This window comes from Pangasianodon hypophthalmus, chromosome 22 (assembly GCF_027358585.1).
Source record: "Pangasianodon hypophthalmus isolate fPanHyp1 chromosome 22, fPanHyp1.pri, whole genome shotgun sequence".
Taxonomy (NCBI): Eukaryota; Metazoa; Chordata; class Actinopteri; order Siluriformes; family Pangasiidae; genus Pangasianodon; species Pangasianodon hypophthalmus.
This window is the reverse complement of record NC_069731.1, coordinates 8,126,881-8,152,031: the sequence shown is the minus strand read 5'-3', so window position 1 is coordinate 8,152,031 and position 25,151 is coordinate 8,126,881. Positions and strand designations below refer to the sequence as shown.

General features: G+C 36.8%; 1 protein-coding gene across 6 annotated transcripts; it reads right to left on the bottom strand.

Annotated features, from left to right (window-relative positions):
• Positions 1-1,021: 1,021 nt before the first annotated feature.
• epb41b (erythrocyte membrane protein band 4.1b) lies at positions 1,022-19,369 on the bottom strand. 6 transcript variants are annotated; one of them, XM_026924146.3, is made up of 25 exons: positions 19,218-19,369; positions 17,132-17,204; positions 16,925-17,029; positions 16,700-16,742; positions 16,527-16,602; positions 14,613-14,831; positions 14,201-14,288; positions 13,925-14,077; positions 13,493-13,587; positions 13,118-13,272; positions 12,571-12,675; positions 12,306-12,443; positions 11,991-12,110; positions 10,616-11,377; positions 6,731-6,874; positions 5,751-5,948; positions 5,507-5,650; positions 4,355-4,582; positions 3,983-4,108; positions 3,798-3,890; positions 3,447-3,619; positions 3,183-3,212; positions 2,967-3,029; positions 1,880-2,062; positions 1,022-1,757 (listed from the first exon to the last, which is right to left on the bottom strand). In XM_026924146.3, exons 2-25 carry the CDS (start codon positions 17,192-17,194, stop codon positions 1,728-1,730), a joined length of 3,534 nt encoding a protein of 1,177 aa, XP_026779947.3. In that variant the 5' UTR covers positions 17,195-17,204; positions 19,218-19,369; the 3' UTR covers positions 1,022-1,727. The 6 variants fall into 6 exon arrangements, with proteins under 6 accessions (XP_026779947.3, XP_053083901.1, XP_053083903.1 ...); XM_053227926.1 differs by lacking the exon at positions 19,218-19,369 and adding an exon at positions 17,618-17,839; XM_053227928.1 differs by lacking the exon at positions 19,218-19,369 and adding an exon at positions 17,618-17,839 and having other exon boundaries at positions 6,731-6,871.
• Between the last annotated feature and the right edge of the window lie 5,782 nt (positions 19,370-25,151).

Below are 25,151 nucleotides of genomic sequence, written 5' to 3'. Positions count from 1 at the left end.
ATTAAAAAAAGTCACATGAACTTGATATGGGAATAATCTCATGATTCACATGTGACATTTACAAGACTTTTACAACATTTACAACATTCTACATGTAGAGTTTTTATTTTCACATGTGATATTTTTTTACACAGTATTCATTTATTTGTGTTCATTTTTCACAAGATTTATTCATTTTCGCATATGATGTTTGCACAGGATTCATTCATTTTTCACAATTCATCAAATGTAGGGTGTGTGGTTTCATTTTCCAGATGTGATTTTCTCATACGAATAATCCGTTGCCACGTGTTCACAAGATGTCACATGTTTACTTGCGTTCACATGTGCACTTTCAGGCCATAACTTAGTGAAAGGTTTTTCACATGTGATCACATATTATTCACATAATCACATGTAAAATGTATGCGATCATCCATAAGAGTCAGAATTGTGCATAACTCCCACACAACTGTCCGAGAGCAAGCAAGTCTGTAGTTACGTCTGAGATCTGAATAGCAACGTGCACAGTTTCAGTATTAACTCCACACTACAGTAACGCTGAATACTCATTACTGTTACATGAAACTTACTTTTACAATATATTTAATTCATAAAACAGTAATCATTGTTGACAAAATGTTCATGCTTCTTTTTTGTGTGCATTTTGGAGAGCTGCCAAAAGAAATGAATTTGCAGAAGGATTGATTCTTTATGAAATAGATTTCCATGTTTCAAAAATAATGTATTATTTTTACTGTTCATGTTGTATCTCCACATGACTGCCAAAGATCATTTCTTGCCTGTTATACTGTCTTTACAAACGTATTTATAGCAGACTGCTGCGTTTGTGTGTCTGCATACACATTTGTTCAAAGAGATGACTTTGAAGAAATGTCAGACAGTGTATAAAAGGGGACCAACCCCCGAGAAAGAACATTTTTAGTACCTCCCCCGTCACATCCTGGGCCATATTTATCAAAGCTCAGAAGTTACGTCAGCAATTTCTTTTGAAACATATATATTGAATCAATACAATGTCTTAGTGTTTTAACAGACTTTATGCCAAATAAAATAGTCATGACAAGAATAAATCAACAAAACATGTAAGTACAAACAAACTGTAAGTGGAATTTTGTGTTATCTCCATATACAGGCTCTAAACCTAATAAACAAACTATAACTTGGTACTTTCAAAATGAATCTAAGTCTAATTTTTAATTTATTTTATTTTATTATTTTTTTTAATAACCACACCTATACACATAATGACAATAAAAGCAGTTCAGCAACCAGTCCAAGATCCTGATGACACCTGCAATCTCAAAAATCATCTTGTCTGAGTTTGGGGTTTAATTCTGATCATTTTATTTCTTCACTGATGACTGACATAATGCTAAAATTACCCAAACAATCCTACACACATTTTTGATTTTGATTTTTGATCTTCCACAACTTTCAAAATGTGGCTACTGAATACTGACAAGCCTACATAGACAGTGATAGCCTCATATCCATTACCAGACATTAGAAAGCTGCATTAGACCAACAAACCACTGAAACGGGAAGTATTACAATATATATGCTCTATAGTATTTACTGCACATAAAAATAAAAACTGTATACAGGTTATATTACCAAGTAATAATAGCAATGTATCATTGATGAAATGGAGAAAAAAAGGGGTTCTGGCTGCCTATCTGTTAATATGACAGAGGATTCGCTCTGTATTACAGGGTGGAGAGACATCACACGGCCACCAATTCATCTGCTCCCATCTGGAAAATAAAATCATCTGTCAGTGATGGATGAGAGACAAACCCTCGTTCTGCTTTGGACAAATAGAACCATCAATTTCACACAGTAATGTGATCCAATATTTGTGGTGTGTGAGACTCACTATGTCTATGCCAGTAAATAGCTCGCCATTGGATAATTGGGGGTAGACAACAGGAATGTATGTTGAGAGACGCCTGTCCCACTCAGTGGGGCCAGACACAGGCATATCCTCCATAAAGATGCGCTTTAACTCGCTGATGCTGGCATGATGCCTCAACACCACATCCTGAATCACATCAGAATCCTGAGTAAGAGAGAGAGAAGAAAAAAGAGTCCATAAGACTTACTAATATAACACACAGATTCATCGATCACTTTATTAGGAACAACTGTAGACTTGCGCATTCGTGCAATGATCCAATCTTAAAGGCATACAGATACAGGTCAAGAGCTTCAGTTAATGTTCACATCAAACATCAGAATGGGAAAAATAGCACTGCTCGACTGGTCCCACCATCTGTCAGGGTACAAGGAAGGCATGCATCGAGACTCTTCTCTGTTCTGGCACCAAGGTGGTGGAATGAACTTCCCCTAGATGTCTGAGTCACTGGCAGTCTTCAAATGACATCTAAAGACTTACCTCTTCCTAAAGTACTTAAGTTAGCACTTACAAATTAAACAAAAAAAAAAAAAGGTATTGTCTGAGTGCTTGTCTACTGCCTCCCCAAAAGAGTTTTTGGACTGATGGTATTCCTAGCTTGTGACCTAGCGAGCCAGTATTAGAATGTATTTTTGATAGACTTCAAAGGACTTTTGTAAATCGCTCCGGATAAGGGTGTCTGCCAAATGCCATAAATGTAAATGTAAATGTAAAAAAGATGTGATCTCATTCACTTTGACCATGGCATGGAAGCTGGCACTAGAAGGGCTGGTTTGAAACATCACCTGGTATTTTTCTGCTGAGCTTATGCCCACTGTAGCTTCGGATTCCTGTTCCTGGCTGACTGGAGTGAAACCCGGTGTGGTCCCCTGCTGTTGTAGCCCACAATCAAAGTCATTGAGGTCGAATTTTTTCCCCATTCTGATGTTTGATTAAAGCATTAACTGAAGCACTTGATCTGTACCTGCATGACTTTATGCATTGTGCTGCTGCCACATGATTGACTGTTTGAAAATTGCATGGATGTGCATGTTAAATGTTTACACACCTCTAACATTAGAATGCTGTGACGGATATAAATGGATTCACCCTCAATTCTCTTCTCTCTTCTCTGTAATAGAAGAAAAAACAAAAAGGCAACAAGTGGAGCATGTAAATATCATATACAGTATGTACAAATATGTGCATTTATCTTGTGTTTATATGCATTTTAGAGTGTACAATAAGAAACAATACAGACAAATTCAAAGATTGATTGGCCAACCTTTCTCTTTATGATGGACTCTGTTTCCACCTGTAGAGGCAAAGAAAGGTGATGTTCACTGGAACGGTTTATCCGTTATAGTTTAAACCTATTCCTATGCCTTTTCAAACAAAGGATCCCCCAAAATGTGCATGTCAATGCAATATGGACACATAACGTTCACTGTTTACAATTTATCCTGCACATACAGGAGGAATATACAATACAGAACATGTTATAACCATAAAGTTTGTTATTAGTGTGTTGTAAGTACATGTTTTGGACCTTAGATTCTTGCGTTATGTCTTGTGTGATCTCCTGTGTGATGTCGAGTCTCTTTAGACTCTCTTCTTCATAGGTGGGTCTTGTGATGCGAACAGACTGTGCAGTGGGAGTCGATGTCATTGGCTGGTCAGCTGGAGTCAGTGGAATGACAGGAACTGAAGGAGGTTTGAATCCTAACAAAAGAAGGAAAAAAGAGAAGTAGAAATTCAATCATTGAACATTGTTTATCACACTGGTTTCCAGACACAGTCACGCCACTTTCACTTATCAGGTCCTTTAAAAGCTTTCTTATTAACCAGTTTCCTTTTATAAAGACAAATATACTGTATGTTCACCCATTCTATGTTTTACCTGTCACTTTTCGTCTGTCTTCTGCCATGGCTTTCTTCTTAAACAACTCCTCCTTCCTAGCCTGGTCCTCCTCAGCTCTCCTGTCCACGCTCACTGGCAAGCGATATTGAAAGAGATGAGATAAGAATAAGATCTGAGAGCAAGAGAGAAAGATGACTCAAAGCCTAGAAAGTTTTTATTTTTACCTGATTTTTTAGAAACAGGCTCAAACATGATGAACCAGTCATCAATCACCTCTCTATGATACGCTGCTGCTTTTGGTCCAGGCACATATGGATAAAGTCTTCTGTCCTCTACCACATGGCCTCTTGCTGTAGTACAAGCAATATACAAATCGACAAAGCCTATTAATTTAAACCACTGTCCCATTTTCCGCATACAGGAGGGCTTTACAATTTATGTTTATCTCTCAACTAAAAAAGTAAGGATGAATAGATTCATCTGCATTCAATAATGGTTTGCTCATTAGCAAAACTATACTATAAATCTATAATTTACCTGATCCAATCAAAAAGAGAGATTTAATTTAACCACAAATTATAATTAGTAAACAATACCTGTGGCAACGGCCATCTTCACAAACTGTGCTGGTGAAAAAAACACAAACCAGTCGTCTTCATCCTCACGCCTTATAGCAGGATTTTTCTTTTCCACTTCTCCTACTATCACTTGCTCCTTTCTGATGATCATTGGCTTCTTGTCAAAGATTACTTCCTTTTCCTCGATCTTGACTGTTTGATGAGGTCTCAGGCCTGCTGTATCTTCAGAGATCAGTGTCATAGGCACTATAACCAAGAAATATATTCCTCTTTCTAGCTGTGTTTGTGTGAAATCTTCATAACTTTCTCAGACAATCATATTTTTTCTTGGTGATAAAAAAAGAAAATATAAATGCAAGCAGCAATCTGTAGGGTCCAATCACCTTTCAGACATGGTGCCTGCATTGGCCAGTTCTTGCCAAGTTACACAAAACACAATAGATGATGGGTAGATGAACATACTGTTCAAGTTTTATGATTGTAGCTCAATGCAAACACTGTAAAATGCCTGCTGAAAGGTGATTGGCTAATGGCAAACATTTTTTAAATAATCAATTCATCATTAGTAATCCACTTAGAGCAGACCAAATTTCAGGCTGATAGGATTCAGATCAGGCTGGAATACTCAAACCAGCCCATCTGGCACAACCATCCATGCTCAAAGTAACTGAGATCACATTTTAATCCCCGTTCTGATATTTCACGTGAACATTAACCAAAGCTCTTGACCTGTATTTGCATGATTTTCTGCATTATGCTGCTGCTACGTGATTGTCTGATGGATCAGATGTTCCTATTAAAGTGGTCAGTGAGTGTATGTACTCACGTAATTACATTTTACATTATATAAAGTCAGTTGTCTAACAGTTTTTTTTGGTTAATGTTAGCTAGCTGGTTAGTTAAGTTGACCGCTTAAGGTGCTGGTTGTAATCAAAAATAAATTATGTGAAATTTACAGAAAAGTTATGCTGTAAAAACATAGTTATATAAGTACACGCCTCAGATGGATCTAATTTTACAGACAGCGAATTGGTCAGTCATATCAAGAATCCATAAATTAACCCTATCCATACAATTTCCCTACTTACTATCAGAGGTAAAAAGAGAAGATGAAGGTGTATGTAGGTGAGATGTAAGTAACACAGCAAACTTTACTAATATATTCCTCACCTGAAGGAGTGAAAGGTATTGGATTCATCTGAACCATTTCATGAGATGTTTCTATCATTTCTCTTCTCTTCTCCTCAAATATTATCTTCTTTCCTTCCTTTTTGACTAGCTGTGCTTCCTCCTCTCTGGTCTCTTTGTAAACACCTACAGGTGTAGCAAGCACAGAAATAAACAAGATGCAACAATACACGTGATTTTGCATATACCTACATGTGTTTGAGTGTTCACGTATCTCTATATTTACCACCTTCTTTAGGAGAAACATCCTGCTGGATAAACCAGTCATCATCCTTCTGTTTCTGTGTCTGTTCTTCTCTTTGTGCTGGTAACGTTGGTTGTGTTTCTCTCACATTAATGACTCTCTCCTCTCTCCATTCCTTTTCCTCGCCCAAGTTTTTGTGCTCCTCTACCACACGTACCCGAGATGACTGGATATCAATCTCTATTAATGTAAAAGGGAGAAAAATACACATATACTGTATATACATGGATGTCTGATGCCATTAAATAATTGAAGTTACCTAACGTAACAAATAACATTTTGATTGTAATTAATGCAAGTAAGTGGAATCATGGCTTCAGCAATTGCCTCTAGGATTTATGGCACAAATAATAAAGTTCATGATTTCCTTCTTGAGGTGTGCCCTTGCAATATGATCACTGGGCTCCATCAATGACTGTGTGCATTGTCAAACAGGTAGGTTTATTTGCTTATTGCAATGCCAAACACATCAACAAGGATCATATCCACGACACCACACATTCAGACCTCAGATGCAACTTCAGATGAAAATCAAATTAAGCACCTGCGTAACCTTTCTGCATAAAAATACTGAATTACTTGAACTTGAGACTTAAATCAGTGTGTGTGTCACCCTTTGAGCAAAGGGTTCCTATCTTGATATTTTGATCTCCCATGCATATCAAGCTTTCTATAAGCCTTTTTCTGAATTTTAAAATGCTCAATTTGTAATCATTTCACTATGTGGTTAACAACAAACTAGAATCTTATCCAAAGTTAGAATCTAAAATGATCACTCAAGGCAAACTATAGTCATATGAATGTAGATAAGAAAACTACGAGTAGGTTATATGAATCTATTCTATCATTCTATACTCATCCGTATGTCATTATTTTATTCATAAATATTCCACAAAGGAAATACTGATTTGGAATACTACTAAAGTAGTAGCTACTGTGTATATATGCGGTTTTAGTTGTACCTGATGGAGGCAGTGTAGGTTGAATGGTCTGTGGAAGCAATTCCAGCAAAATGTACCAGTCATCTTTCATCTGGACAGGTGTTATAGTGTTTGCTCTCTGGAGTTCCGCCTCTATCCACTGTCTAATCTCTGCTTTTTGCTCTGCTGTGTCCATGATAGGACCATAAAAATACAGAAGTGATGAAGTGGATGGAATTTATACTGTTGTATATGGGGTTATAGAGCAAATTACCACTATAGATTTTCTATATACAGTACTGTGCAAAAGTCTTGGGCACTGTAAATATTTTAATACTAATTTTGTCTTAGTTATTTTATGACTTCTGAATTATTGGGTCAGTAAAAAAAAAAAAACATTTCCAAACATTACTTTTCCAACAAAAATTAAATGTAAAAAAAAAAAAAAGGTTGGTATGTCAGTAGAAAAGGTTACATTATGTAACAACAAAAAAGCGAATGCTGGCTGTCAGAGATTAGCTACAAAAACAGAAGCAAGTGTGACAGTCAAAATCTCCTAAAGAACTGTGTCAGATTCTCCAAAATACTCAAATTTCCTTATAAAACTGCACAAAATGTATCTGAAACTACTGATGTACATTATGATGTAAAGACATCATAAAGGGTTATTTGCTTTGTTTAGTTTTGCTCCTAATTCTCTTGATTGAAGTTTTATTTTATGTAGAAAATGTTTAAATTCATTATTTTTAAAGGCATCTTTGCTTTACCATATTTCTTAACACGTGCCTAGGAATTTTGCACACCGCTGTATATATTGGGTAACACTTTACTAACAGGTACCTACATTGGGTCTCCATAACACATTCAAAAACATTGCATTAATCCTTTATATTGATGAAAGAATAATTTCAAAACTTGTGTTGTGACAGTACAAGCTTTGTATAATATAAAGACAAAAGAGCCCTCAATTTTCATTTTTATACTATTTTTACTGTATTTATTCTTGTCATGCATGTTATTAGTTTGTTTTTACTAACTGCACATTCATGAAGCTTTAAAACTTCCTTTGTGATGGATCCACTCCATTCCTATTCATTTAACTGATATACAGGCAACTTAAATAATACTACAGCTACATATTAGTGCTTCATAACGGCATTGTAAGTGCAAAATTGATTACCAAAATTGATTGAAAATAATTTATTCTGCTGATGTTCAATATTCTTATAAATAATGTGGCATCGAAATAGCTTTGGATGCAGATGGACAACCACCACGTTAGTTGATCTGCATCCAATTCCATGCTCTGATAACTACATGCTGTAAATACACCTCCCAGAAAGTAAGATGACAGTAAGAGGCAAAGCCTCATAGCTTCATGAATGTGCTTAGACTATTTTATATAACTATTTATATACTCTTACTGGCAACTTTAGTAGGAACACATGTGATCCTGCTCATTTATGCAATAATCAAAACAGCCAATCATGTGGCAGCAACACAATGCATAATATTATTTTACACAGAATGTTGAAAAAAAAATCCAGTGAGAGTTAGTTCTGTGGGTGAAACACATTGTTGATGAAAGATGTCAGAGGAGAATGGCCAGACTGGTTCAGCGTGACAGGAAACACAAATACGGTAGCTCAAATAACCACTCTTGTACACAGCGTGGTGAGCAGAAAAGCATCTCAGAACACAAAAACATGCCAAACCTTGAGGAGAATGAATTACAACAGCAAAAGAGCACATTGGGTTCACACTGGGTTCCACTGATGTCAGCCAAGAACATGAATCCAAGGCTATACTGAGCTCAGGTTCACCAAAACTGAACTGTTTTGCCTGTTTTTTTCCTTTTCTTCAACAGTTCAGTGTCAATGAACCTATGCTCAGTATAGCCTCAGATTCCTGTGATTGGATAATTTCATGAATTAGCAGTGGTACAGGTGTTCCTATTAAAGCGGTAATTGAAAAATACAGATTGCGCTATAGCCAAGATATAGTCTTGGATATTTTTTACCTTTTTACCTTAGTAAAAATAGTCTGGATTTTATTTTCCCTTTATGTCATAAAGTAAGATGCATACTGTGTAAAAAAACTTAACTGTCACTTTCTGCATAAGTCTAACATAAATCCTCCAGTACTACTGTATAACATTTATGCAATGTATATGAATGTGTTATGAAGGCCCAATAAAGGTACATTTTAGAAACGTGTTTCTAATTATTGTATAAACTAACAATTCATTAGACTATTGCTTATTGTATGTAGTGCTTTTTGACTCAAGACACCTTGATAACACTGATCTTAAAGAAAGTTTTTTGTGATATTATAATTGCTTATATATGTATATATACAGTACCAGTCAAAAGTTTGGACACACCTTCTCCTTCAATGGTTTTTCTTTATTTTTATTATTTTCAACATTGTACATTAATACTGAAGACATCCAAACTATGAAAGAACACGTATGGAATTATGTAGTAAACAAAATAGTGTTAAACAACCCAGAATGTGTTTTATATTTTAGATTGTCCAACGTAGCTATATTTAGCTTTGATGACAGCTTGGCACACTCATGGCATTCTCTCATCAGATTCATGAGGTAGTCACCTGGAATGGTTTTCAATTCACAGGTGTGCCTTGTCAAGAGTTAATCTGTGACATTTCTTGCCATCTTAATGTGCTTTAGACCATCAATTGTTTTGTGCAGCGGAAGGCAGAAGCCCCATTAGTGCTACTACAGCTACTGTACAAATCCATATTATGGCAAGAAACACTCAGTTAAGTAAAGACAAAAGACAGTCCATCATTACTTTAAGAAATGAAGGTCAGTCAATCCGAAAAATCTCAAGAACTTTGAATGTATCCCCAAGTGCAGTCGCCAAAACCATCAAACGCTATGATGAAACTGGCTCTCATGAGGACCGTCCCGGGAAAGGAAGACCAAGAGCTACCTCTGCTGCAGAGGATAAGTTTACATTTTACCAATTTACATCTCCTCAGATTACAGCCCACATAAATGCTTCTCGGAGTTCAAGTGGCAGACATAATTCAACATTCACTGTTCAGAGGAGACTGTGTGAGTCAGGCCTTCATGGTCGAATTGCAGGCAAAGAAACCATTACTTCAGAAGAACAACAAGCAGAAGAAACTTGCTTGGGCCAAGAAACACAAGAAATCGACATTAGATCAGTGGAAAACTGTCCTCTGGTCTGATGAGTCCAAATTTGAGATTTTTGGTTCTAACCGCCACGTCTTTGTTAGACGTAGAGAAGGTGAACGGACGGTTCCTGAATGTCTGGTTCCCACTGTGAAGCATGGAGGAGGATATGTGATGGTGTGGGGGTGCTTTGCTGATGACACTGTTGGTGACTTAGTCGAAATTGAGGGCATACTTAGCCAGCATGGCTACCACAGCATTTTGCAGAGACATGCCATCCCATCTGGTTTGCACATAGTGGGGCCATCATTTGTTTTCCAACAGGACAATGACCCCAAACACACCTCTAGGTTATGTAAGAGCTATTTGTCCAAGAAGGAGAGTCATGGAGTGCTGCATCAGATGACCTAGCCTCCACAATCACCCGATCTAAATCCAATTGAGATGGTTTGGGATGAGTTGGACCGGAGAGTGAAGGAAAAGCAGCCAACAAGTACTCAACACCTCTGGGAACTCCTTCAAGATTGTTGGAAAACCATTTCAGGTGACTACCTCATGAGGCTGACTGAGAGAATGCCAAGAGTGTGCCAAGCTGTCATCAAATCGTGTTCTTTCGTAGTTTGGATGTCTTCAGTATTAATATACAATGTTGAAAACAATAAAAATAAATTAAAACCATTGAATAAGAAGGTGTGTCCAAACTTTTGAATGGTACTGTGTATATATATGTAATAACCCTTACAGAGCTGAAAGAAGTTGCATACCTGCACTTGCTGAAGATATCACCAAGGGTTTGCGATCCAGCAAAAGGTACCAATCACCTCTCTGTCTTTGTTCTTGTCTTTTCTTTTCTATGTCCTGCAGCTTTTGTTCAGAGGTTTCCACTACTAGTATTCTTGTAGGTGCTAAAGATTCCATCAGTTTGTGCTCCAGCAGAACGTACCAGTCGTCGCTCTCCCCTCGTTGTCTTCTTGCCTGCTGCACTTCTTCTAGTTTTTGCTGCAAAATGTCTACTTCCTGTAATCTGACTTTCAGCCTTTGTATGTCCTCCAGTCTTTGTTCAATACTTTCCACTTCTAGTAATGTTTCCTCTAATTCCTCTATATTTTCCTCAGACACTACTTGACCTGTCTTTAACATCAATTCATGTACTGTGTCTACTACCTCCATCCCTCTCATACTTTGCTCAACAAAAAACTCCTGAAATTGTCCAGTATGAGGTTCTACTTCCTGTGTTCTCTGTTCATACATTACTACTGTTTGTAATTCCTCTCCATCCCCCTCTTGTTCTATCTTTTTCCTCATAACTTTCAGTATTTGCTCACTGGCTTCAATATCCAGCTTTAGATTTTCTTCAGCAACGTCTGGTCTCATTAGGTTTCTTTCCATTTCCAGTTCCTCATGACGTTCTGTCACAGCCTCAACCTCTTTTCTTATTTTGTCATCCTTTATACCCATCTCTGAGGTTCTTTCTATCCATTCCAGCTCTTCTCTCTGCTCTTCAGCTTGAGAGGACTGTAGAGACGCTGAGGATAAAAGCAGAAATATTAATGCCTGATCTCTACCAGTGTTGCCAGGTCAGCAGATTTCCAGCAGAATTAGGACTTTTTTGTCATCAGGTCTGGAGGTGGACTTTCTGCATTAATTACATTAATTATATCAAATGCTTTACAGGCCAAATATATGAGCTGAAGTTTTTTTTAATGCAACCAGTAAACGCATCAGTAAAACTGGTACATTCCTTTTACTGTATGACTGTGTGTCAGTGAATTGGTCTGCTCATTCACATTTCAGTACCTCAATGAAAGAACAGTTTGGCTATAATATGGCTTTATTTGAAAACATATTGGATGCTATTACTTTGATTTTGTAAATATTACCATATGATTGTGGTGGTAGCCATGATTTTGGGCTGTAAAATAAGGTTTGGAAGGATTTGATTTTGAGCTTTAGTATCAGTCTGGTTTCATTGATCATTTGACTCCAATTTTGGGACGGCCTTTTGGGCTAGTTTTGTCAGACAGACCTGGCAACCCATTTCTTTATTATGAAAAGATGGTGATACAATTTTTAGCTACTTGCTCTGAAATTTACTCCCTGAAAACCTCCTTAGGAACAATCTGCAAAATCAGAACTCACATGGTATGGTCTTCCAGTGCCAAAAAGTGGGTTGATAAGTGTGGGGTTTGAGGAGGACAAACCAGTCATCAGCTTGTAGTTTCCAAAGCTGGAATGTAGCACTTTCTAAAATATCAGTATCTGTGCAAAACATTTATATGGGGAAATTTTAAATGTAGTCAAACTTAATTCAGGCCTACTGTATTATTTTTTTTCATAACACTGGAAACAACTGAGAATAACCATGATTAAGGTAGAAAGGAAATGTTGAAAAGGGGAGATAAAAATGCAAGCACAGAGGAACTATGTGAACAGAGGGAGGAAGATTAAATTTACCTGAACTTAAGGATGACAAAGAATGCTGAGTGGGAAAGTAGCGCCCACCCAATAGCTGAAACCACTCGTCATCCAGCTTATCCACTTCCTCTCTTTCTTTATAAGCAAGGGTCTCTCCACCTGTCAGTTCGCCCTTGTCTGTGTGCACATCAGGCTTAATAAGTGATTGTATCTTACAAAATTCTCAATCAGTGTATGCTATATACACACACACATATCATATTTAGGGTCTGAACAAGTTATAGATAGTTTCGCTGGACTCTACCTGGGCCATAAGTGGGCCATGATTCATCAGAGCCAAGCACTTGGAACCAGTCGTCAACCTCGGTTTGGTATGGGCGCTTCAAAGCCATAAGATAGCTTTCTTTTGCTGGAAGAATAATTATTAACAGTAGTTGGCACACATACATATACTCTTATAAACACTGAGCTGTATTCAGTGTTGGAGACTTCAGTCCAAATGTTACACAGGGATATTTATGCAGGGAAGGTTGTGCGTATTCAGAGGTGGGTTAAGCCCCTTAGCCTTAAATCGATATTCTGGGTGCACCATTCAGATTATTGAAAAACCACCTGCATGTAGTTCAGGGCTTTGTGTTTGCCAGATTCTTTCTTGAGTAGAACATCCAAGGCAGGGTTTTTCAATAGAATCTAGACCAATGCCTTTAAACAAAAGTACTTGCCTTTAAGACCAAAAAGGGTTCAGTGCACAATTTCAGTATTAAATTTCACTGCTCACTCTCTCTAACTCCACTCTGAATACACCTCATTATGATAGATCCCTGAAAACACAGATACACAAGCATATGTACCTTTTCTCTTGATGCCTGAGCGTGAAAAGTGTGGAGCTGGTCGCTCGATGGTGGAGCTGGCCTTGAGAGATTCTGCATGAGTGCTCCCGTGGAAGCGAAACTTAGAACCCAAATGTAGCAGCCCCTCTTTGACCTTGTCTTGCTCCTCAAGGTTCCTAAGATATGAGGATATGTGCACGTGTTAAATATTGAATTACTGGTTAATATGTCTAGAAGTGTATAATATTTCATGGTTTCTCTCATTTACACTGCATGCAGATGCTTGATTCAGACGAATTACTTGCTACGTTGTGATTAGGGTTCCTTTGCGGACTACTACACATTATGATACTTATGGCAGTGTATAACTGTATATAATCAGCTATAAACTGCTACCTGAAGAAGGCATGATGCTCCACAGCATTTCTCCACAGGCATTTGCAGGCACGGTAGCTGGGCAAACTGAATTTGATGGTATTCTCAGTTGCATCCTGAATAAGATCCAAAGAGACTTGCTTAAATATTCACAGTTTCATATTCAAGATTAATATCTATTAATTTATTATTAGTGAAATAGCTCAGTAGACTCTAATTCTGCTGGTTTCCCCATCATCATCATCATCATCATTAAATATCTTATACTCGATTATATACTGCTAAATAAATACAATCTTAGAAAAAATTGTTCCTCAAGAGTTCTTAGGAAAAAGTCATGTTATTAGCCAGGATTGTTTGATTTTCCTAAACAATATGTAAAAAAAAATAATATATATTTTTTTGTAATCACATCTTGAGCTAGCATGTTAGGCATGTGATACACAAGCTTACCTCTGAGTGTATAATCCTGGCATGGAAGTTGCTGCGCTTGTAAGACATATTCAGAACGTTAGGCCAGATGAAAGTCTGTGTCTTTTCCTCACCTTCATACACCGCTAGACCATCAGCACATACCCCCAGCATCACATCTGCTCCACTGGCATCCTGTACACACAGACCGATAAGCACAAACAAATCAAATAATATATTTACATATTGACACATAGAAACACAGAGGGGAACTTATACCAGCATGACATATTACACAAGCAATTTTCCTCATGCTACCTTAGCAGGATGCAGGTGTACTCCGTACATGTCGAGCGTCTTGACATTCTGCAGGAAAAGCTGATCTGCTTCAGCAGGACTCATGGATCTGCATCGACACATACAGAAAATTGATTTCTGTGTTTTTATATGGATCCGTATGTGAGTGTGTGCACATGTATTGTTTTTTAAGAAGAATCCTAAAACTCATTTTCTACGTTTTTATAAAATTTTATTACTTTTCATTTAGATTTAAGAAATTATACTGACTGAAATATGCTTTTGTATTTTCCTTTAAAAGCAACAGAACTCAAACATATCATTTCTTTTTCTTTCTTTGTCATTTTCTTTGTATTATATCCTTTTTGCACATGATAACACTGATCATGAGGATGATGATTATATATGGTATGTTTGCGGATAACCAAAATACCTGAGTGTGCGATGCAGCTCTGTCACTTTCTCTTCCAGCTCTGGAGTCTGATTGGGTGCAAGGGGAATGTTACTGAAGAACTCTTTCCCATGTAGTTCAGGATTATAATCTCCAAATTCCGACTGGACTGTGTAGGATCCCAGAACTGCCAACACATCTGACGGACAGGGCAGACGGCTAGTCAGGATGTCTGCCCTTAGCTGAAGACACAGTAAGTATCTGAGGAAAAAAATAATAATGAATAAGGAAGTAAATAAATACATGGAGCACATTGCTTATACACACACATTAACAATGGGCAAACATTCTCAGGAACTGAAACATGTTTAAACAGCTTGAACAACTTTTGTTGAAGCTTGATGAGTGTGTGATGTGTTTATAGTGTCTCTCTCTATACAGGGGCCAAATATTCAGAGAATTATACAAAACAGGCATATTGACACTGTAAATGCATTTTACTGGTGTCGTTTTACTGGACAGAAAAGGCGGCTTTAAAACAAAGCCCTTTTTGCTTTAATGAGAGTGTGTACTCGAGCTGGCATGGACTCCACAAGTTTGTGCAAAACCTTATGTTCCATTTTAGATCAAATCCATCAGAGTGTCATCTGAACACATGCTTCAATAGAAGAGATTAGGCATGAGGAACATCTGACCTTTTGTACAAAGCAGTTAACATGTTCACTATCAAAAGTTTGCTTACATTTAAATACGGACTAGAAATAGTGCAGAATCTTGATATTGAACATTTACTTTATTTGTTTAATTTTTAAAAAAAATCTAAATTCTAAAACCTTCTGTTTATTTCCAACTTTTAATAAAAAAAAAAAAAATCCTGATTTTCAATGTGGTCTGAGACTTTTGGACCTCACTGTAGGTCAGCAGAAAAGCTAATGGTGTTAAGTGTACCTGTGTGTGGGCAGGTTATTATATCTTGGTGGGGACCAAATGTGCCACGAAGCATAGGAATATCTGACAATTTTGATTGCTTTTTCATAAAAACTCCAAAAACTAAAAGAGCCGAAAGATTTCCTCTTGGTTATTGAGGTTAAGGTTAGGAGTAACACACTACAAATGACCATCACACCCATATCTGGTTCTTCCCCAAACTGCTGTCACAAAGTTGGAAGCAGACAATTGTATAGGACGTCTTTGTAGGCTGTAGCATTACAGAAATACCCCTGTGCACAAAGCGAGCTCAATGAAGACATGGTGTGCCAAGGTTGGAGTGGAAGAACTCTAGTGGCCTACACAGACCCCTGACCTCAACCCCACTGAACACCTTTGAGATGAACTGGAACACTGACTGCACCCCAGACCTCCTCACCCTACAATAGTGCCTGACTTCACTAATACTCTTGTGGCCGAATGAGCAAATTCCCACAGCCACGCTCCAAAATCTAGTGGAAAGCCTTCCCAGAAGAGTGGAGGTTATTAGAACAGCAAAGGGGGCCTAAAAATGGAATGGGATGTTCAACAAGCACATATTGTGTGCTTGATCAGGTGTCCATGTACTTTTGGCCATATAGTGTATTTCAACAATAAACAACATATAAACAAATATGAACATATTTAATGTAATTCAGGGCGGAGCTTTTCTTTAACAAAAAGCTCAAACTGATAACACCAGCTCTTTGATTATTGATATTGTATGTATTGTTTTGATTATTTTGTAGACATAGGAATATGACAATTAATGGATGCATGTCATATAGACATTTCTATACCTCTTTATCCAATTATACCGTTATCAGAGCTGTGATAATTGGCTGATATCTGGTACTTGACATCTTTGCAGAAAACAAGCCATAGGTGTGATGGTCAGGTCTCCACAAACTTTTGGCCATATAGTGTACCTATGTCAATAGAAGGAGAGAGAGAAAGAGCGAGAGAGTAAGAGAGAGAGAGGGATTTTACCTTGTGATGTCCTCAGCCAGTACAGAAGGGTCAGGTGGGTAAAACTTGACACTGAATGTAAATGTAGCATCTTGACCTAAAACCACAATCATCAGCGAAAATAAACATAACTGCACATAAACACACAGATCTGATGTGTTCTATACACCACAGAACAGAGCAATATTACGCACGTATAATCTGCTTGTGAACCTGTTTAGAAACGTCCAGCCACACCTGAAGAAGGAAAATAAAAAGTCAGAAATTTACTATACTGTAAGTAATAAATATGGCTCTACTTTAACTACTGTAGAGCTGTATTTAGATCAGATAACTAACTGAGTATGATGCTAGCATGTGTAATTAAATTTTATACTCTCTAACATGCATATCATAGTATCTAGAATGAAATCATTCACCTTGTTATTGGATGAATCCCATGCTGCCAGGCCAAAATAGTCCTTCTCCAGCAGGTTGAGATGCTCACAGACTTTATCAAACAGAACCTGGCCCAAGGCTTTTTTCTATGATCACAGATACATAAAATGCTCTCATCATTGGAGATTTTTGTAAGACAGACTGTTGATAGAAATATTAGAAGGTAAATACAGGGACTGGGAACTGACCTCCAGGTCCCGCTCAACGACAGTGTCATCCAAAAGTATAACTCGGCAACGGAACGTTGTCATCTTTACTCTCCTTCAACACAGAATTTTATAAGCATAACTGAAATGAATTGTCACACTTCAAAAGATTAGCAATTCTAAAAATGTTATTTACATGCTACTAAATATATGAGACATTTTACACCAAAATATTACCTACGATTAAAAATAAGACTTATACATTTATTATATTTCAGTATAATCTCTGATTCTAGTGAAGAAACAAAAGAGAAAAATGACTGTATAACATAAACATTACATACAATAATTCAATTCAAATTTCCACTCAATCAACAGGAGAAACTATTTATCTTTATTCTAGCAAAAAGGTTGCCTTAAAACAACTTTAAAAAAAAAAATAAAAAATTATTTGACACCCCAAGCATATTTAATAAGCATATATAGTATATATCTCCATCCATCAATTTTCTGTACTGCTTATCCTACACAGGGTTGCAGGGAGCCTGGCTCTTATCCCAGAGGACAAAGGGCACAAGGCAGGGGACACCCTGGATTGGATGCCAACCCATCGCAGGGCACAATCGCACACAATTTGGAAGTGTCGAGAAGCCTACAGCGCATGTGTTGGATTGGGGGAGGAAACCAGTGTACCCAGAGGAAACCCCTGAAGCACAAGGAGAACATGCAAGCTTCATGCACACAGGGTGGAGGTAGAAATCGAACCCTGGAGGTGAGAGGAAAACATGCTAACCACTAAGCCACTATATGTATATGCCACTAAGCCTATACATGTATATATAATATATATATATATATATATATATATATATATATATATATATATATATATATATATATATATATACACTGTATATTATTATTATTATTATTATTATTATGTGAATGCATGTTTATTTAGAAACTATAGAGAACGACCTTTACTCCATCAACGAAGGTCTGGGAAATAATCATCTAGTTTCTAGAAGAAAACACTAGGGAAAAATCAGGATATCTCTTTTTATTTTTTCTAACTTTATTGAGAGTCCAAGCTTTATGGCTCAGTATCTTAAAACTACAGGACTGTTGTACAAAACCTTAATTTACTAAGAGGATGCAGTGTATAATTTTCAGCAAGTGCATTTGTAATTGTATCTACGTGTGAGGGATGGAAAGTTGCCCTGCCCACACTGCACTGTTCTGTGGAAAGATAGGGCTATGGGTGTTTTAAGGAGATAAGCATACCACCCCCCAAACAAGGCCACACACACGTACATGCAAGAATAAACACACACGTAAACACACATATACACACAAAATAGCACTAAATCTCCAGTAATATTGGAATATTGTATATAAATACATAAACCATTCCATCAAACAAAATACACTCACGAATTAAAAAACTGAAATTTGCCTGATAAAGCTTTTCCTGCTCTTTTCTGATCAATATTGGCAGGTTAATACATTAAAGACATGAATATGTCCTGCTAAAAAAGCAAAATGCCTCATAGAGCCTGCTGTTTTCCTCAGAATTAAACCTGTTTGCCATGTAATTTAATTAAAATAAAATGAAGCAGTATTTTTCTTTAACTGTCTTCTGTCAAGTGTCTTCTGTAGATGCTGAAGTAATATTTCTTTGAATGTTCAAATGTTTACTAAAATATTTAAATGATTTTTAAAACTATCACTTCCATCTCTCCAAATCCTCAGTTTCCAAAACCTTAATCTCAACCGTAACACAATTTTAAATCAATCAGCTATTCAATTAAAAAAAAATTAATAATAATCTGTAGATTATCTGCAGAACATCCAAATAAAAGCAAGAATGAATAACATATCCTTATATTATACATAATCTATAATGTACATTATTTAGCTTTACAGTGATACAAAAAATGAGTTATATTTACTTATATTTACTTTATAGTTACTGTGTTATAAAAGCAATCACATTATTGTCTGTATAGTTTGGACATGTCCATTATTTGTACTTACTTATTTTTACTTACATTACTTTTTTTTTTTTTAACAAACAAGACTATTTCTCTAAGCAAAATCACTGAAACCAATGAAACAATAAGCTTACCTGATCAAGTGAAATGTTCGTTAGCTCTCACTTCATTCGCTTGCTTCAGAAACCAGCGAGGCAGGACGCAACTCAAGCTTTCATGAGATAAGGGTGAAGAGAGCTTCAAAAAACTGAACTATCTTTGAGTATGCATACACTAACCACTACAGTGAGTACAGGGCATTTCTGCAGGTACATTCTGTTCCACTATTTCTCATCAGATATCATTTCACATAGTCTGATAAAGATAATGTCAGAACAATTAGACAATTTCGCCACTAAAACTGTTTTCCAATAAATGTGAGAAAAACTCACACACTTAATTTAAAACCCGTTGTCTCAAGTTTATAATCTTGCCAACTGATAATCTCCTCCAAAAAGGTGCTTTTATTTATTTATTTTGCTTTTTAATCATTGTATCCATCTATGGGTTATAAAAAGTTCTATACAAATAAATTGTATGATTATTATAGATCTTCTTTTAGCACTAGTTTTCCAACTCACTGGAAAGTCCTTGGTTGTATAATACCTGTCAAGTATGCTGCAGTTAGCTAAACCAGTGCTTTCTTAGCATGGGCTCTGGGGATCTCCAGGGGGGGTCCATGCTTTTATTTTTTTGTTGTTGTTACTGTTACAGTGATAGAACCCACCATCACCAGATACGTTGTTATTGAGTTCTATTGAATGCGTTTAATCCATACTTTAATAAAAGACTTGATGCATTGACAAGTACTATGTCGGAATATTTACAGATGTAGTTATGATATCTATCGATTTACTATTGATGACTCGTAGACTTGTGTATTCTTCTCCCTCTTTTGAAAGACGACTGTGATATACTGATGCTGACTTATATGGTAATTTATTTCATGACGATTTATTTTTGGTTGTTTATTTGTTGTGTACTTTGACATGCTTCGAATAAGCAAGAGATAGTGGAAAAAGAAACAAGCCCCACTTTGGGTTAAATTAAAAAGAAAAACATTTTTGCAATTGTAAGAGTGCGGTTATTTTTTTTTTTTACTGTTTACTGTAAAATGTACTGTTCTGTGAAGTGTGATTTAAGGTAACGGGCAGAGCTAGAATCACTACGTCACAACTTGAAAAACAACAGTGACCTGCTATGTCCTGTCTGTGGAAGGCTCAGGAATAGAATGCTCTATGGCTTTAAGAAATATCCAGAATATTATGGTACAAGTCTGAATAATGAGCCTGCTATTTGAATATTTAAAAAAAATAAATCTGCTCTGAGGGGGTCCATGGAATTTTTTCTACATCTAAAGGGGTCACTGGCTGAAAAATAGGAGAACTCCTGAGCTAAACAGTGTGAGACCAATTATGGGAATAAAGTGTGAAGGCAATGGATTTGTATGATTTACAAACATTTAGAAATGTAAATGAATCCTCAGGGAAGCTTTTCAGCAAAAAGACAGATATCAGTTTACAAGGAACTGAATACAGAGATACAAGCTGTCATACTGTAATGTAATTATATACATTTGAATGATGTTTGCAGAGTTAAATGTGCAACCATTTTAAAATTAAAAAGAATAAATATCTTATTGTACACATTCAAATATCCATCATGGTTACATGCAGGTGTTAAAGATAATTATTAAATTCATTTAAAATGCAGTGCACACCAGAATAATTGGCAACCACTAAGAGAATGGGCAAAAATGATTGCATAAGATAAACATCACACAATGATTCAGTGTTTTTCCACTCAAATACTTGGAAAAACAACCTACTTTTCTGTCTCACAAAAATCATTCTCTGATGAAGGTTTACACATTCTTGTCCTCTTCTCAACCAGCTTCATGATGGAGCTTCACTCAGGAGGCTTTTCGATGAGCACAGACTCATCGAAACTGGACAGTTTGAAGATCAGGAAAAAAATCACCTGGTCTTTTTCTAGTCTTCAACTGTTCAATTTAGGTAAGCCTTTGCCCATGACAGCCTCAGATTCCTGTTCTTGGCTGACAGGAGTGGAACCTGATGTAGTCTTCTGCTGCTGTAGCTCATCCACCTCAAGGTTCGATGTGTCGTGCGTTCTGAGATGCCGTTCTGCTCACCACGGTTGTAAAGAGTGCTTATTTAAGTTACTACAGACTTCCTGTTAGCTCAGACCAGTCTGGTCTTTCTCCTCTGATCTCTCTCATCAACAAAGTGTTTCAGCCTGCAGACCCTCCACACACAGGATGTTTTTTTGCACCATTGTGTGTAAACTCTAGAGACTGTTGCGTGTGAAAATCCCAGGAGATCAGCAGTTTCTGAAATACTCAAACCAGCCCATCTGGTACCAACAACCATGCCACAGTTAAAGTCACAGAGATCACATTTTTTCTGAACATTAACTGAAGCTCTTGACCTGTATCTACAAGATTTTATGCATGACGCTGCTGCCACATGTTTGGCTGATTAGATAACTGCATGAATGTGCAGATGTACATGTGTTCCTCATAAAGGGATGGTGAGTGTATGTCTACGACAGTATATTGGAGTTGAAATTAAATAATGAATGAGCTCACAGTGCAGACTTTCAGTTTTAATATGAGGATAGTTACATCTGATGTAAACGGTCTAGGAATTACAGCATCTATCACCTACCACCTATCATACATTCTAATAGAGAAGCTAAGGGCCAGTTAACATCTGTCCATGGACCACATTTGCCCTGGGGCCAGACTTTGGACACCCCTGGCTTAATGCTATTCCTAGAAATTTAATTAATTCCTAAAAAATACTCCACAAGCTAAACAATAATGAGCTATTTCATTTAAAATTGTTCAATTAATTTATCTAGCAAACTAGGTCATGCTCAGATTTAAAGTTAATAATGATCCATTTTTTTGTGGAGTTAGATTTGAGATCATTCTGAGGTAACTAGGGTGCTTATGGTCTATTCGAGAAATTCTCAGATTCGTCAAGACACTATTTAAAGAATATTCCCCTTTTTCTGACGAAGCCTCAGCAGTCATGAGCAGCAAATGAGTCAAGCAATGCCAGTGAGATTGTGCCTGGCTGGAGTAAAGCAGTTAATATTGAAAACCTGGCCACAGCTGGATCTTCGTTCTTCATTTAACTCAGGAATTTACAACTTAATCTCCTTAACAGAATGAAGTTTTGACTCTGTGGTGTTAATATGTTGTTGGTCTTCAGGAAAATACAGTATTCCTCATGGACATTTAAATTTCCCTCTTTCATGCATATAAACCATATTAATATTCTTCTCAGCGAATACTTAAGATTTTATTACTTTTGAGTTAATAAATTTACAATTTCTCTTTGAATTAAAAAAAGTCTCTTTAAATTTTTGAATTTAAAAAATTCTACTTGACAATAATCAAGACCCAGACCACTTTATAATATTTGCAATGTCGGGTACAATGTTTATTTATTCTTTCTCTTCTTCTTCTTCTTCTTCTTCTTCTTCTTCTTCCTCTTGTTCTTCTTGTTGTTGCTGAGCATCTTTAGGGTTTCCTAAAAGAGAAATGCAGAGCGGTTTTAGTCTACACAGTTTGTGTGTCTTTCACAACTACATAGCGTGCGTGTGTGTGTGTGTGTGTGTGTGTGTGTCTGCTTTGTTGATGGAACTCTACAACTTAAGAATTTCATACGACTGTTGAACTTTTTTATCCCTGTGTAAACTGTTTAAACTGTGATGTAATGATAAATTCAAATACAAAATATTGTTGTGTATCATTATCAGCACATGTCCTGTTTTCATTAAGTATCCTCATCGGCTCGTGACCAGCCTCTCTTGCCTTCAGGAGAGCGTCCATTTCATCCACCTACAAACACACACATGAGGGATGAGGGATTGGTGGGTGAGTTTTTGCTTCCACATGGACAAAACTATTTCATCATTTCAGTGTCAAACATTTTTAAGAATCAGATATGAAACACTTGGTGTAATGTTTGAATATACACTTGACAAATAATTCCTAAAAATAATGTTAATAATAATGTGTGTGTGTGTGTGTATGCGCTCACCCTGGCATGCAGGAGTTCAGGATCTCTGATCATGTTCATGATCTCGTAGTTGTTCTCGCCCTCCAAAAGCATCCAGGTGATCTTGTTAGTCAGAGTTGGGTGGATTTTCTCGACCAGTCGCAACATATTATCATCTGCACAGAGAGATAGAGAGAGAGAGAGAGAGAGAGAGAGAGAGAGAGTATGAGGTGTGTGCGAGAGTATATGGTAATTTATTGACTTATATGGTAATTTATTTCATGACGATTTATTTTTGGTTGTTTATTTGTTGTGTACTTTGACATGCTTCGAATAAGCAAGAGATAGTGGAAAAAGAAACAAGCCCCACTTTGGGTTAAATTAAAAAGAAAAACATTTTTGCAATTGTAAGAGTGCGGTTATTTTTTTTTTTTACTGTTTACTGTAAAATGTACTGTTCTGTGAAGTGTGATTTAAGGTAACGGGCAGAGCTAGAATCACTACGTCACAACTTGAAAAACAACAGTGACCTGCTATGTCCTGTCTGTGGAAGGCTCAGGAATAGAATGCTCTATGGCTTTAAGAAATATCCAGAATATTATGGTACAAGTCTGAATAATGAGCCTGCTATTTGAATATTTAAAAAAAATAAATCTGCTCTGAGGGGGTCCATGGAATTTTTTCTACATCTAAAGGGGTCACTGGCTGAAAAATAGGAGAACTCCTGAGCTAAACAGTGTGAGACCAATTATGGGAATAAAGTGTGAAGGCAATGGATTTGTATGATTTACAAACATTTAGAAATGTAAATGAATCCTCAGGGAAGCTTTTCAGCAAAAAGACAGATATCAGTTTACAAGGAACTGAATACAGAGATACAAGCTGTCATACTGTAATGTAATTATATACATTTGAATGATGTTTGCAGAGTTAAATGTGCAACCATTTTAAAATTAAAAAGAATAAATATCTTATTGTACACATTCAAATATCCATCATGGTTACATGCAGGTGTTAAAGATAATTATTAAATTCATTTAAAATGCAGTGCACACCAGAATAATTGGCAACCACTAAGAGAATGGGCAAAAATGATTGCATAAGATAAACATCACACAATGATTCAGTGTTTTTCCACTCAAATACTTGGAAAAACAACCTACTTTTCTGTCTCACAAAAATCATTCTCTGATGAAGGTTTACACATTCTTGTCCTCTTCTCAACCAGCTTCATGATGGAGCTTCACTCAGGAGGCTTTTCGATGAGCACAGACTCATCGAAACTGGACAGTTTGAAGATCAGGAAAAAAATCACCTGGTCTTTTTCTAGTCTTCAACTGTTCAATTTAGGTAAGCCTTTGCCCATGACAGCCTCAGATTCCTGTTCTTGGCTGACAGGAGTGGAACCTGATGTAGTCTTCTGCTGCTGTAGCTCATCCACCTCAAGGTTCGATGTGTCGTGCGTTCTGAGATGCCGTTCTGCTCACCACGGTTGTAAAGAGTGCTTATTTAAGTTACTACAGACTTCCTGTTAGCTCAGACCAGTCTGGTCTTTCTCCTCTGATCTCTCTCATCAACAAAGTGTTTCAGCCTGCAGACCCTCCACACACAGGATGTTTTTTTGCACCATTGTGTGTAAACTCTAGAGACTGTTGCGTGTGAAAATCCCAGGAGATCAGCAGTTTCTGAAATACTCAAACCAGCCCATCTGGTACCAACAACCATGCCACAGTTAAAGTCACAGAGATCACATTTTTTCTGAACATTAACTGAAGCTCTTGACCTGTATCTACAAGATTTTATGCATGACGCTGCTGCCACATGTTTGGCTGATTAGATAACTGCATGAATGTGCAGATGTACATGTGTTCCTCATAAAGGGATGGTGAGTGTATGTCTATGACAGTATATTGGAGTTGAAATTAAATAATGAATGAGCTCACAGTGCAGACTTTCAGTTTTAATATGAGGATAGTTACATCTGATGTAAACGGTCTA